This window comes from Silene latifolia, chromosome Y, assembly GCF_048544455.1.
Source record: "Silene latifolia isolate original U9 population chromosome Y, ASM4854445v1, whole genome shotgun sequence".
NCBI lineage: Eukaryota > Viridiplantae > Streptophyta > Magnoliopsida > Caryophyllales > Caryophyllaceae > Silene > Silene latifolia.
In genome coordinates, this window is record NC_133538.1 from 70,702,160 (window position 1) to 70,715,162 (window position 13,003).

General features: G+C 42.3%; 1 protein-coding gene across 1 annotated transcript; it reads left to right on the forward strand.

The window, feature by feature from the left end:
• Positions 1-9,296: 9,296 nt before the first annotated feature.
• LOC141628306 (uncharacterized) lies at positions 9,297-9,716 on the forward strand. The gene has a single exon (XM_074441466.1). The coding sequence runs from the start codon at positions 9,297-9,299 to the stop codon at positions 9,714-9,716; it is 420 nt and encodes a 139-aa protein (XP_074297567.1).
• The last annotated feature ends 3,287 nt before the right edge of the window (positions 9,717-13,003 follow it).

A 13,003-nucleotide genomic window follows, 5' to 3' on the forward strand; every position in this document is an offset into this window, starting at 1 on the left:
TTACTCCTAAACAAAGCTGTGGGCTTCCTTTTATGCTTTTATATAGGTACTTTGCCATTGTTACGGTTGCAATTGCCTCGTGTTGCGGAGTGGGAGCGTGCCCTTAGAAGACAAGGTATTGATTCTAACCCTAATTAATAGTGTTCTACAAAATTACTTTGCGGTTTTACGTCTTATCATTTATTTTAGGCTGAGTTTGGTTCGGTGGTGTTTTTTGCATCAGTCACTGCTCATTGACACACAACTATACACTGACACTCTTGCTGCTTGGATTTCATTGTTGTATGCTCCAATGCCATTTAATATGAGTTCTGGTTGAACACGACGTGCTAAAGCTATACCACTTGGCTCAGAGTGGTTCAGCACTGGTAAGCTAGCCTTTCCCCATATGATTCTAATTACCATATTCACATATAGTGATGAATATCTTCATATGCAGAGATGAGTATTGTTTTTGTTTCCCATTTTGATGCTTATTAACTCTGTTTTTAATTTGTAGCCCGCCGTCATACCCTGTCAAAGTGAGACTCAACTATCAAAAACTATGAAAGTGTTTTGTGCTTAACGGGCTTATTGCTCTCTAGGATTTCATCTAATCTTTTTACTTTTGATCTTTGGCTTATTGTTTTGCGAGTATTAGGAGTACTTATTTGTTGAATCACTTAATTAAATACTTAATTTTTTTTATTTTTTTTAATAAACTTAACTGCTTTTATGTTTTCTGATTTGTTTTTTTGGAATTCAGAATATTGATTAATAAGTTTGAGCATAGTCGGAACTTGATGATGTTTGGAGATGAATGGTAATTTTGGATGATTATCACGAATATTAGTTGGATTGATGACTATGCTTACGACATCGCAGTTTTTCCATATCGAATCGTATCGTATAATTTTCCCATATCAAATCGAATCTTAATTGATATGGTGATTCCTTTTCTATTTATATGATATGATGGTGAGCGACTGGGCGTAAGCATAAGGTTTTAAACCGGGACTCTGATATTTCTTTCAAGTTTATCACTCTCATTGACTTTACCCCTTAGCCCTTACGCTGCCATTTACGTCACCCCTTAAGGCACTTGGTTATGTTGTTATTCTTGCACTCTCATGTCTCAAGGGATCAACTTTGGAAATTGAGATTTAATGTTGGGTTTGTGCCTTGATTCTGTTAACCGCCGCTTCGAATAACTATGCGGGGGTCTCGCAGACTGGTCAGCGAGTCTGGGTCCAGGGGCGAAGCATCCTGGTTTAGGGGTTCGGGGTCTCAACGTGGTCCCCGATGGGGGTTCGGGGGCAACGCCCCCGAAACTTAAACGGTATCCGTATCTGTTATTGGGCTAAGTCTGTCTTGGGCCTTTATTAGGTCATTCTGTATTAGGTTTAGAGAGTTTATCTGAGGGGGAAGGGAGAAGAGCTTTCTGGTACATCTGGCATTTATGGGAATGCATCTGGTACATCTGTCTGTTTGTGAGAGAATTCAAGTCAAGGTGGAGATTTTTTGGGTTTGTGCCTTGATTCTGTTAACCGCCGCTTCGAATAACTATTGGGCTAGGTCTGTCTTGGGCCTTTATTAGGTCATTCTGGATTAGGTTTAGAGATTATTATATAAACTCTCTAAACCTCTACCTAGCAGTCATACCGTCTGAATCTGTAATTTGAAAACTCCTCACATATCAATAAAACTCTCTCCCTTCCGCCCTGTGGACGTAGCTAACACACCGTTAGTGAACCACGTAAATCTGTGCGTTTGTCTCTTTATTGTTTTTATCAGTTCTTTCTTGCTTCTGTTATAACAAACTGGTATCGAGCCTTCGGTTCTGACACCGAGAAAGATGTTGACGATGAACATAAAGATCGATCGCTTTACCGGGAGGAATAGTTTTAGTCCGTGTGGGATCAAGATGCGGGCTCTGTTAAAGCAACAAGGGTTGTGGGCGCCGCTTTCGGATAAGAAGACGGAAAGCGCAATCGCTCACATCGCCATTGCTACCGCTAAGATGGCGGTGCGGAGGAGAAGGCACATTCAATGATTATGTTGTGTCTTGCGATGATATCATCATTGAAGTCGCGGAGAAACTACCGCAATGGCCTGCATGGAAAAAGCTTGAGAGTCTTTATATGACCAAGTCTTTGACCAATAAGTTGCTTCTGAAGCAACGTCTGTTTAGTTTGAGAATGCAGGAAGGTATGCCTCTTCGAGATCATTTAGATCAGTTAAACACAATTTTACTAGAATTACGTAATATTGATGTTAAGGTAGAAGATGAGGATGCTGCATTAATTCTGTTAGTTTCTTTACCACTGTCGTATGAGAACTTTGTACAGTCTTTTATTGTGGGTAAAGATATTGTTACTCTAGAATATGTTAGGTCGTCTCTTCATACTAGAGAATCTGCGCCATAAGGCGGCTGTGCAGTATTGCATAATCAGGCTGCAGGGTTAGCCGCCACTGGGGGTTATGGACAGGGAAATTCGGGGAAGAAAAAGTATAAGAAGCCTTCTTATTCGGGTTCTTCTAGTTCTGCTGGTACTTCGGGTACTTCTGGTTATTCTGGTTCTTATGTTTCTAGGGGTCCTAAACCTACTGATGTCTGTAATTACTGTAAAGGGAAGGGACATTGGAAATTCGATTGTCCCAAGAAAGACAAACAGAACAAGTCTGGTACTGCTACTGCTGGTGTAGCAAAAGCAGATTCCGAGGAAGATGATTATGCTCTGGTTACAGATAGCGTCACGCATCACACTGATGTGTGAATTCTGGATTCTGGAGCATCTTACCATATATGTCCGCGCAGATAGTGGTTTACAACTTATGAACAGGTAGATGGAGGCACTATTTCTATGGCTAACAGTGTTGTTTGCAGGATATTTGGAATCGGCTCAGTCAGGGTAAGGACACATGATGGTAAATTCTGTACATTGAACGAAGTTAGACATGTTCCACTGATGACAAAGAATCTGATCTCTTTAAGTACGTTAGACAGTAAGGGTTTCAGCTTTCAAGGTGTAGGTGGAGTTCTAAACGTCTGCAAATGTTCGAATGTAGTTCTGAGGGGTATCAAGCATGGTACTCTATATTATCTTCAGGGATCTACTCACAGGTTACATTCTTTGTTGCATCCTCAGATGTTGATAAAGAAGATTTGACTAAGTTGTGGCATATGAGACTTGGTCATATGAGTGAAAGGGGGATGCAGACTCTGTCAAAAGAAGATCTTCTGTGTGGTCATAAGGTCAAGAATCTGGATTTCTGTGAGCATTGTGTTTTTGGGAAGCTACATCGCAGCAAGTTTCCTAAAGCAGTGCATAGGACCAAGGGCACACTTGATTACATCCATTCTGATTGTTGGGGTCCTTCTAAGGTGGAGTCTTTGGGAGGTCACAGGTATTTTGTGTCTATTATTGATGATTATTCCAGGAAGACTTGGATTTATTTGATGAAGCACAAAAACGAAGCCTTCACTCACTTTAAGCAGTGGAAGGCATTAATGGAGAATCAAATTGGGAAGAAGGTCAACAAAGTCGCGAACGATAACGGCCTAGAGTTTTGTTGTTACGAGTTCGACGAGTTCTGCAAGAATGAAGGGATTGCTAGACATCGTACGATCCGAGATACACCTCGGAAAATGGTGTAGCGAGCGAATGAACCGTACACTTCGGAGAGGGCAAGGTGCATGCTCTCTAATGCTTTGGACTAACAAGAATATTCTCGGCGAAGCGTTAGTACAACATGCTATCTCGATAAATCGGGGACCTCACACGAGTCTGAATCTCAAAACTCCATTTGAGATATGGTCTGGTAAGTCTGCTGACTATTCTATTTTAAGAGCTTTTGGTAGTACTGCTTATTATCATGTTAGTGAAGGTAAGCTTGAGCCACGAGCTAAAAAGGAAGTATTCATGGGCTATGGGGATGGTGTCAAGGGATACTGTATTTGGTCTCCATCTGAGGGTAGGGTTATTTTGAGTAGAAATGTTGTCTTTGATGAAAATTCTATGGTTAATCCTACTGTGAAGTCTTATATGTTGTCAGATAGTAGTAGTAGTGTTGATAAACAGGTGGAGCAGCAAGACACTCTTGATGAGAGTGTACCACAGGAAGAAGATCAACCACTACAGTCCGAATCCGAATCTGTTCCATCAGATTCTTCATTACCAGTTCCGAATCACCAGAGTTTGGCCCGTGAACGGTCAATCAGGCCTAATTTTGGGAAGCCTCCGAATAGACTTGGTTTTGAAGATATGGTGGGTTATGCACTTCAGGTTGCTGAGGAGGTGGATCCTGACTTACATGAGCCATCCACTTTCAAAGAAGCAACAACATGTTCTGAATCTGCCCAATGGCTTGCTGCCATGGGAGATGAGATGGAGTCCCTTCAAAAGAATCAGACCTAGGAATTATCTAAGAAGCCTCAAGGGAGAAAGATTGTTACTTGTAAATAGGTCTTCAAGAAGAAAGAGGGAGAGACTGCTGCTGAGGGTATAAGGTATAAAGCTCTACTGGTAGCTCGTGGGTTCAGTCAGAAAGAGGGGGTAGACTACAATGAAATATTTTCGCCAGTGGTCAGACATACTTCCATCAGAGTGTTGCTAGCAATAGTTGCACATCAGGATTTAGAACTCGAACAGCTAGATGTGAAGACAACTTTCCTACATGGAGAGTTGGAAGAAGAGATATACATGACTCACCAGACGATTTCCAGTTCGGGTAAAGAAGACTATGTTTGCAAGTCAAGAAGTCCTTATATGGGCTAAAACAATCTCCGAGGCAGTGGTATAAAAGGTTTGACAGCTACATGTTGGAGATTGGCTACACTAGGAGTCCGTATGATTGTTATGTTTATTACAACAAGCTGAAGAATGAGTCTTTCATTTATCCGATCCTATATGTAGACGATATGTTGATAGTTGCGAGAGAAAGTCGATGTTCGAAAATTGAAGGGTCTTCTCGGTCTTGAATTTGAGATGAAAGATTTGGGTGCAGCAAGAAAAATTCTGGGAATGGAGATCTACAGGGATAGGAGCAAGAAGAAGCTTTTCTTATCTCAGAAAGGCTATATTCAGAAGGTGCTAGCAAGGTTTGGCATCTCTACTGCTAAATCCATAGATACTCCTAGTGCATCGAATGCACATCATGCATTGCATTCTCATCCAAGTCACCAAGAAAGGAGTACATGTCCCGAGTTCCGTACTCTAGTGCAAAGGATAGTTTGATGTATGCTATGGTCCGCACTAGACCCGATTTAGCACATCGATCAGTGTGGTGAGCCGGTTTATGGGTGATCCGGGTAAAGAGCATTGGCAAGTCAGTGAAGAGAATTTTTCGGTACCTTAAGGGTACATCTGATGTTGGTCTCATTTATGGAGGTGATAGAGAGTGCCTTGTGTCGGGTACTTTTCAGTTTCGATTATGCGGAGATGTTGACAATGAGACGATCAATGACTCGGTTATGTTTTCACTCTTGGTGGTTCGATCGTCGATTGGAAGGCTACATTGCAGCCCACGCTTACTTTGTCTATTACTGGCAAGCAGTATATGGCGTTGACCGCAGCAGCTAAAGAGGGAATCGGTTAAAAGGACCGGTCGAGTGATTTGGGTCTACATCGAGCAAGCTATTGTATTCTCAGTGATGTCTTAGTGCAATATGCTTGGCTAAAGATCAAGTCCATCATGAGAGGACTAAGCATATAGATGTGAGATATCACTTTCTGAGAAATGAGAAGAGGATTAAGGTGAACAAAGTGGGTACCGCGATAACCCAGGTGACATGTTCACTAAGCCGATTCCGCATAGCAAGTTCCAACATTGTTTGGACTTGCTAAATATCCATGATCTGTAATTGCCCTCTTGGGGGCAATATCTGAGGGGGAAGGGAGAAGAGCTTTCTGGTACATCTGGCATTTATGGGAATGCATCTGGTACATCTGTCTGTTTGTGAGAGAATTCAAGTCAAGGTGGAGATTTTTTGGGTTTGTGCCTTGATTCTGTTAACCGCCGCTTCGAATAACTATTGGGCTAGGTCTGTCTTGGGCCTTTATTAGGTCATTCTGGATTAGGTTTAGAGAGTATTATATAAACTCTCTAAACCTCTACCTAGCAGTCATACCGTCTGAATCTGTAATCTGAAAACTCTTCACATATCAATAAAACTCTCTCCCTTCTGCCCTGTGGACGTAGCTAACACACCGTTAGTGAACCACGTTTGTTATAACATTTAAGATCTATGCTATTTTTCTTTGGTAATTGCGTTTTTGATACAATATAGGGTCGATTTAAATGAATAGCTAGCTGATGGTTTCATGAAATATACAGAACTAGCCTTTCTCCATTTGCCTCCTCCATCAATTATTTGACATATTTTTTCCATCATGTTATGTCTTTCGCCACAAAAGAGATAAGGTCATTGCCAGGACAAACGTCAAGTATATGCTACATAGGTCACAATTCCAATTGGGCCATTGTCTCTGGTTTAGGATTAGTGTTGAATGTCTTGAGTAGTTAAACTGGTATATGTAAGTACTGAAAATAATGTTACTTTGCTTTGTGTTTTAATGCTTTTACATTGGATCATGTCATCTTTTCTACTAGAATAAGCAACTTTTTAGAGTTGAAGGTTCTTGTAGATGTTTAATGATTGTGTCATAGAGTGTAAGATTGAAATTGAGGTTTAGGATTTGTGCATAACAAAGTGAACCAACAAAGGCTAACACTAACCAATAACCTAGGTTTTATCATTCACAAATGCCTTAGTGTCCTTAACATTAGGATATACAGGTATTCCTGGTGGATTGATATGTGTTTGGTGATGTTTGATTTGAAGGGGCTCCATAATCTGTGATACACTAATTTTCTATTTGTCAATCTTTGGTTACTTTCTTTACCGTCTTTCTAAGGAGGCTTATGGATGTTTATTTTTATTTCACTTTTACTTGCAGGTACTCAAGTAACTTAGAGGTAGTCACGAGGAGATTGCACAAGAAGCTTTGAGGGAGGTAGTTTTATCAAAATTTATATTTTCCTTTTCCGAAATAAAGAGACGGTAATTGTCACACGTCTTTTTTATGATTGGCTTCTTAAATGGAGTTTTATGGTTGATTTGGGTAGCAGTGGAGTCTACTCTACTCCGGTATGAGAAATTCAATGATTGTAGGATGGGCGACGAGTAGAGACCTTGTCAACAGTGTTGGTCAACTTGTATAACTACGGGGTTATCTAAAACTGAATGAAGTGGGTCTTTAACATACGACGGAAATTCTTGTTTTAGATTGTTACGTGTGGAATGTTATGATCTTCTGTTATTTTTAGGGTTTGGTTTTCGGGTTTGGGTCTGATTGTTAAATTCTGAGATGCTTTGATGGATCCAGGATCAATTGAGGAACAAAATTTTTGATGGGGTGGCGTAATAATTTGTCTTTTAACACCTGGCTGTTGTAGTTTAAGGTTATAGTGTTTTAACTTTAAATATTGAAACTTTAAAGGTCGGATATATCATGTTAAATGAATGTTGAGTTGTTGCCTATACACAAACAGGGTCTCCTCGCGACTCTTAAGTTTTACTTCGGTTTTCAAAATCGTTTTTAATCTTTATTCTCGATTTAAATTCTAAGTTTTTATAAAAGAAATCCGGACTTCGATCTTGAACCAGTCAAATAATCAGTTGCAAAATTCCTTCCAGGTGCCAATAATAAGCTTTGTAAAGTAGTATATCTTCCTGCATTAAGGTTACTCCTAATTCCGAAGCCCTAACGGCATAAACATTCTCCCTTCATCGTTAATAATAGCTTAGCCTTATTTTCGGGGTTTTTAAAGGCTTCCTCTTGACATTTTTTTGTTGTTTACTCGTCCTTAGAGCTGCAGGCAGCCTTCAAGAGTGCGAGGCTGGTTGCGGCAGCGCAACTGAAGATGGCAGTGTTGAGGGTGAATCGCGGCAGAGAAGCGGATGCTAGATGTGTGAGTTGACGAGGGTGGTGACAAGAAGTCATTAGTTTCGAGTAGCGGAGTCCTATTCAAATCCAATTAAGGTACTTAATCCCAAACTCCACTTTTTTGGTATTATTTTCATGTGGTTTTGGTGTTCACGTGATAGAATCGAGGTGGAAAGATTACGATTTCGATTCGATAATAACAGTATGCTGATAGTTGTTAAAACTGTTCTCCCTTAAAAATCGGTATCGCCAATGTTTATCTTGTATATTCATAGTGAGTTTCGTGAATGATTTAATGGTCGTGAGTATGGGTTGGTGGTAGAGGTTCAAAATATATGAATATTTTTTTTTGCGTAACTGCTTGTCTTAGGAATTATAGGGGTCAGCCAATAGTTTTATTGGAGTAGAATCGGAGAGGAGAGGCAAGGAGTGCGATTTTTTGTTGATTTTGTATTTATGAGTTAGAATTACCACTTCATAGTTATTATTATGGACTTGTAGTTAGATCAAGTAAGCAGGTCCTTTATATCGGGATCATTACAGTTTTCATGAAGACAATTACGCAAATGAACTTGGACTAAAAAATATTTTCAGTTTTTTTATGCAAGAGGTTTCGACGGACATCCATAATCGGGTCGCATAAGTTGTTTATTTTACACCTGGGTTGCGGAGCATGAATATCATCAATATTTGCCGAACGAGTATGTGCGGTACCTTATTTAGGTTTTAAATGGTAAATATTATGATATTAGCTCAACTACCTGATGCATTGTAACAGAACATATTACTTGATGCATTGTAGTACATAGATATCTTTTTTACGCTACTTTGTTACACAAACGTTTCTGACCAGTTGTAAGGCAGTTTACGTTTCTACTTCAATGCCTGCTAATGAGGCGTGGTAGACGATTAGTCAAATTGGGGCGCAGCATTCTTGCTTATAGAGTACTAGACGCATACTTATCATATCATCAGACAATCAAAAGGGAGGGGGAAAGGCATGGAGGGAGGAAATTGTTCTTGGTTTTGCTCATTTTGAGAAAAAGATGTAGAGGGAGAAGGGGATAGGAGGGAATGAGACTGTTTGGTTCTGTTTGGGTCTGTTTGAAAGGGAGGGAGATGGAGAGTGGGAGAGTGAGAGAATAGGTGAGATAACATGTGTGCTTGGTTTCATTGATTCTTACTCATATGAGACTAACTAAACTAACTGTATACTTATCAGATCACTGGAAAATGACCAGTGGGAGGGAAGGTGGGATTAGATGGCGAGAAGCCAACCGGAAAATATAGTTCAAATGGTAGTCAGTTGACATTCTGTTGTGAATTTAGCGTAATTGCAGTTAGAGTAACTATGCTTTGTTGTCAAAGATGGTAGCTTACCTGAAGATAGCCACAGAGCAAAAGTCAAAGTTCAGATCGTTCAAGATAACTCAGGTTCCACGAGATCAGAACGTAGAAGCAGATGCCCTGGCCACGTTAGGGTTCACCTTTCAGCCCACAGAGTTATCAAATATACCTATCACCCATGTGTTGACCCCAGCCATTCAGAAGGAGCCAGACCAGGATCCGGTAAAGGAAGCAGTGCACGTGCAGTATGCGCAGGAGGTCAGGCCCCTGGTTTCCAGTGAAGGACAGCAGGATCTCGATTGGAGAATGCCGTACATAAATTGGCCAAAGGATGGAACACTTCCCGAGGATAGAAAGGAAGCGCAAAGTTTCAGGATAAAAGCCTGCAGTTATATCTTAATCGATAATATTCTTTTTAGGAAATCATTGGCAGGACCATGACTCAGGTGCTTGAGCAGAAAGGAGGCAGAGACGGTGCTGCATGACGTACACGATGGAGAGTGTGGGAACCACGCCGGTGGACGATGTTTGTCTAACAAAATCTTGAGACAGGGGTATTTCTGGCCCACCATGCGTACAGATGCCGTTAATCATGCCAAACGATGTGAATCATGTCAAAAGGCAGCCCCAGCAATCCACCAGCCGGCGGAGCTAATGCATCCAATTATCTCTCCATGGCCGTTCATGATGTGGGGCATGGATATAGTGGGAAAGCTGCCTAGGGCCCCAGGAAACAGAGTGTACATGCTAGTCATGACTGATTATTTTTTAAAATGGATTGAAGCAGAGGCAATGGCAGAAGTGAAAGAACGGCAGGTGATCTCTTTCATAAAACGTAACATCATAAGCAGATTTGGGATACCATCCGAAATCATATGCGACAATAGATCCCAGTTCATATCAGATAACACCGAGGGCTTCTGTGCACGATGGAACATAACACTGAGAAAGTCAGCCCCCAGATATCCACAGACCAACGGCCAAGCCGAGTCAAGTAACAAGATCATTGTGGAAAATCTTAGAAAACGGCTGGAGGAATTGGGAGGAAAATGGGAAGATGAACTACCATTGGTACTTTGGTCAGACAGAACAACACCAAAAGTGGCAACAGGCCAAACTCCATTTAGCCTCGTATATGGAGCAGAGGCAGTGATACCCTCAGAGGCTTTGGTACCCACGCATAGATATGGCTGTCAGACGGCGGAGCAGAACGAGGTCGAAATGACTAGTAGTCTGGATACAGTTGATGAGTTGCGAGAAAGCGCCTACATACGCATGGGGTCATATAAACAAAATGTAGCCAAGACATATAACAAGAATGTCAAAATCAGGACCCTCGCAGTAGGGGACTTCGTACTCCGAAGGGTATTCGAAAATACCAAGAACCACAAAGCAGGCAAGTTCGCCTACAAATGGGATGGACCGTATCAGATCGAGAGCATTGTCAAGAATGGGGCATACAGGTTGATGACCATGCACGGTTAGATCCTGGATACACCCTGGAACATTTGTCACTTAAAACGGTACTTTGTCTGACAAAGTGCCAGAACTTTAGTGTACAAAGGACCTTTCAAAAGTCCGTGAAGCAAAAAAAATAAAAGGGTGGAGGTTAGTATATGCTTTAGGTTCCGGTGTGTTTTAGAAAACTTTATTACTTTTATTTGTTCTCCCTAGCTTTTTATTTTTTAAACCAAATCGAGTCGTTTTTAAACCGAGTAGTCCAGGCTGTGGCTTCCTGGATCCAGCTGTTGCCCTGGAACACCATGAGATAGCACCAGGTAATTTGCACTACTTTGGAATTTATCATGCTTCTACGAAGAAAGGCTTTGATACTAATGTTGGTTACTTGTCAGATGAGGAACACTTTGAGGGTCCAGCCCCTGCCATGTGAGGCTGCGAGACGTTTACTAAGTCAAGCCACATGGGGAGCATACGCCAAGGTAGCGCGCAGGGTTCGGCATACTAAGACCACCCATACCTTAACGTTAATCTCAGTAAATCCATAGCTATGACGTAGAGAAAAAGGTGCACGCACGGAATTTCAAACGTCTGGAACCACAAGGAACGCAACATTCCTTGTAAGTCAGAATTACGTTATTGGTAAAATATGTTATCAGAAACCTGTCACCAGGAACAGCGGCTGTGCACCTGGAGCCAGGTCAGCCTCCTGCAAATACCTATGTGGATTCACAACTCCAGAAATTAATGGCAAATAACGCAAGTATAACAAAAGGAGGGCCTAAAACCTAGGCCCAGAACTACTTTAATTTAAGGCACCTGCTACCTGTAGCAGGCACCATCAGAGTTTGAAGCCTGCATGCCAGCAGGCGCAAAACAAGCCAAAAAAAAGAAAAAGAGTTTTTACAAACTTGCACCACGCAGGGCCAAGTCCCCAGACAACTTAAAATTTAAGAGAGGTCAATCCTCTCAACAACTGCATCCTGACCAATGCTCTGCTCCCCGTGCTCCATCCGCTTCTCTCGTTGCAGTACAGAACACCTCGGGGTTGCAAAGCAAACCATCACTAGTCTCCTCAGCCATGATTTCCTCTACAGCGTTCGTCCCAGAGATAGTCCCAGAGATGTCCATGGTCAGAACTCAGCCGCAGCTTGCAGCCTCGATCGAGAGGAACAGGCGCTCGGTCCATACCATTGGGAAAAGCACAGGCAAACTCAGCCAGTTCTTCCTCCAGGTTCCAGCATGTATGCCTCCCCTCAGTATAGGCACGGATGCAGTCAATCCCTCCCTCAAAGGAAGTGTAGGCTCCCACGTTCCTGGCCAGCTCTGCCATCTCCTCAGCATGGGCCTCTGCCTTTGTCAACCCATAAGTCAGAGCACAGTTGGCCTCCTGCGTCCTCGCCAGCTGATCTTTAGCTGCCTGCTTTTCCTTTTTGGCCGCATGAAGCTGCTCCCTCAGTTTGGCACAGGTAGCTGTGAGCTCCTTGTTCTTCCCCACAGAAGCCAGGCACTCAACTTTGGCCCTCTGCAGCATCTTGCGGAGGTAGAGGGATGATTGAAGAGCCTGCAATGAAGAAAACCATCAGTTAGGGAAGCACAGGGGCAAAGAAAGAAAGGGGCCGGTAAAAAGAAGACTCACAAGGAAGCAGTGTTCAGCAGCCAAGTCAGTCATCTCCTGGGGGGCAGTCTCATCGAATGTTCTGGAGCAAGCCAGAGTTAGGAGCCGCTCCATTGCAGGCCAGTAGTTGACACGTTCAGTATCCCCAAAGTTGGCAGGGAGGCGCATCAGCAGATCATCAGCATGAACAGGGGACCCAGGGGCACGAGATATTGAGGTCACTTCGATAGGTTCTGGAGCAGGTCTTGAGGAGGATCTCTTTCTTGAGGAGGCAGGAGAGGTGAAGGATTCAGCAGTTCTTTTCCTGGCTTGGCGCATCAGGATCTCGGAGGCGGAGGGTCTAGCGTTTCCTATGGAGGAGCCAGGATACAAGAAGTCAGAATAAAGGGTAAACAGACATGGAAGCTAATGGAAGTCAAAAGAGGATATTTACCAGAGGACATGGTTTCTTCAGCGATGGAGTCGTCTAAACCAGAGAGCAGGATGGGGAACAGTTTGCGGTCTTCAGGGATGGAAAAGAGCTTGGCAACAGAAGCTTCCTCGTCCTCGTATTTCTCAGGGTTCTTGAGTTCTGCATCAGATCATAGAGTAAGAACAGTGAATGACAAGAGCAATCAAAAATACGCATACAATTATACTTACTCTTGGCAAA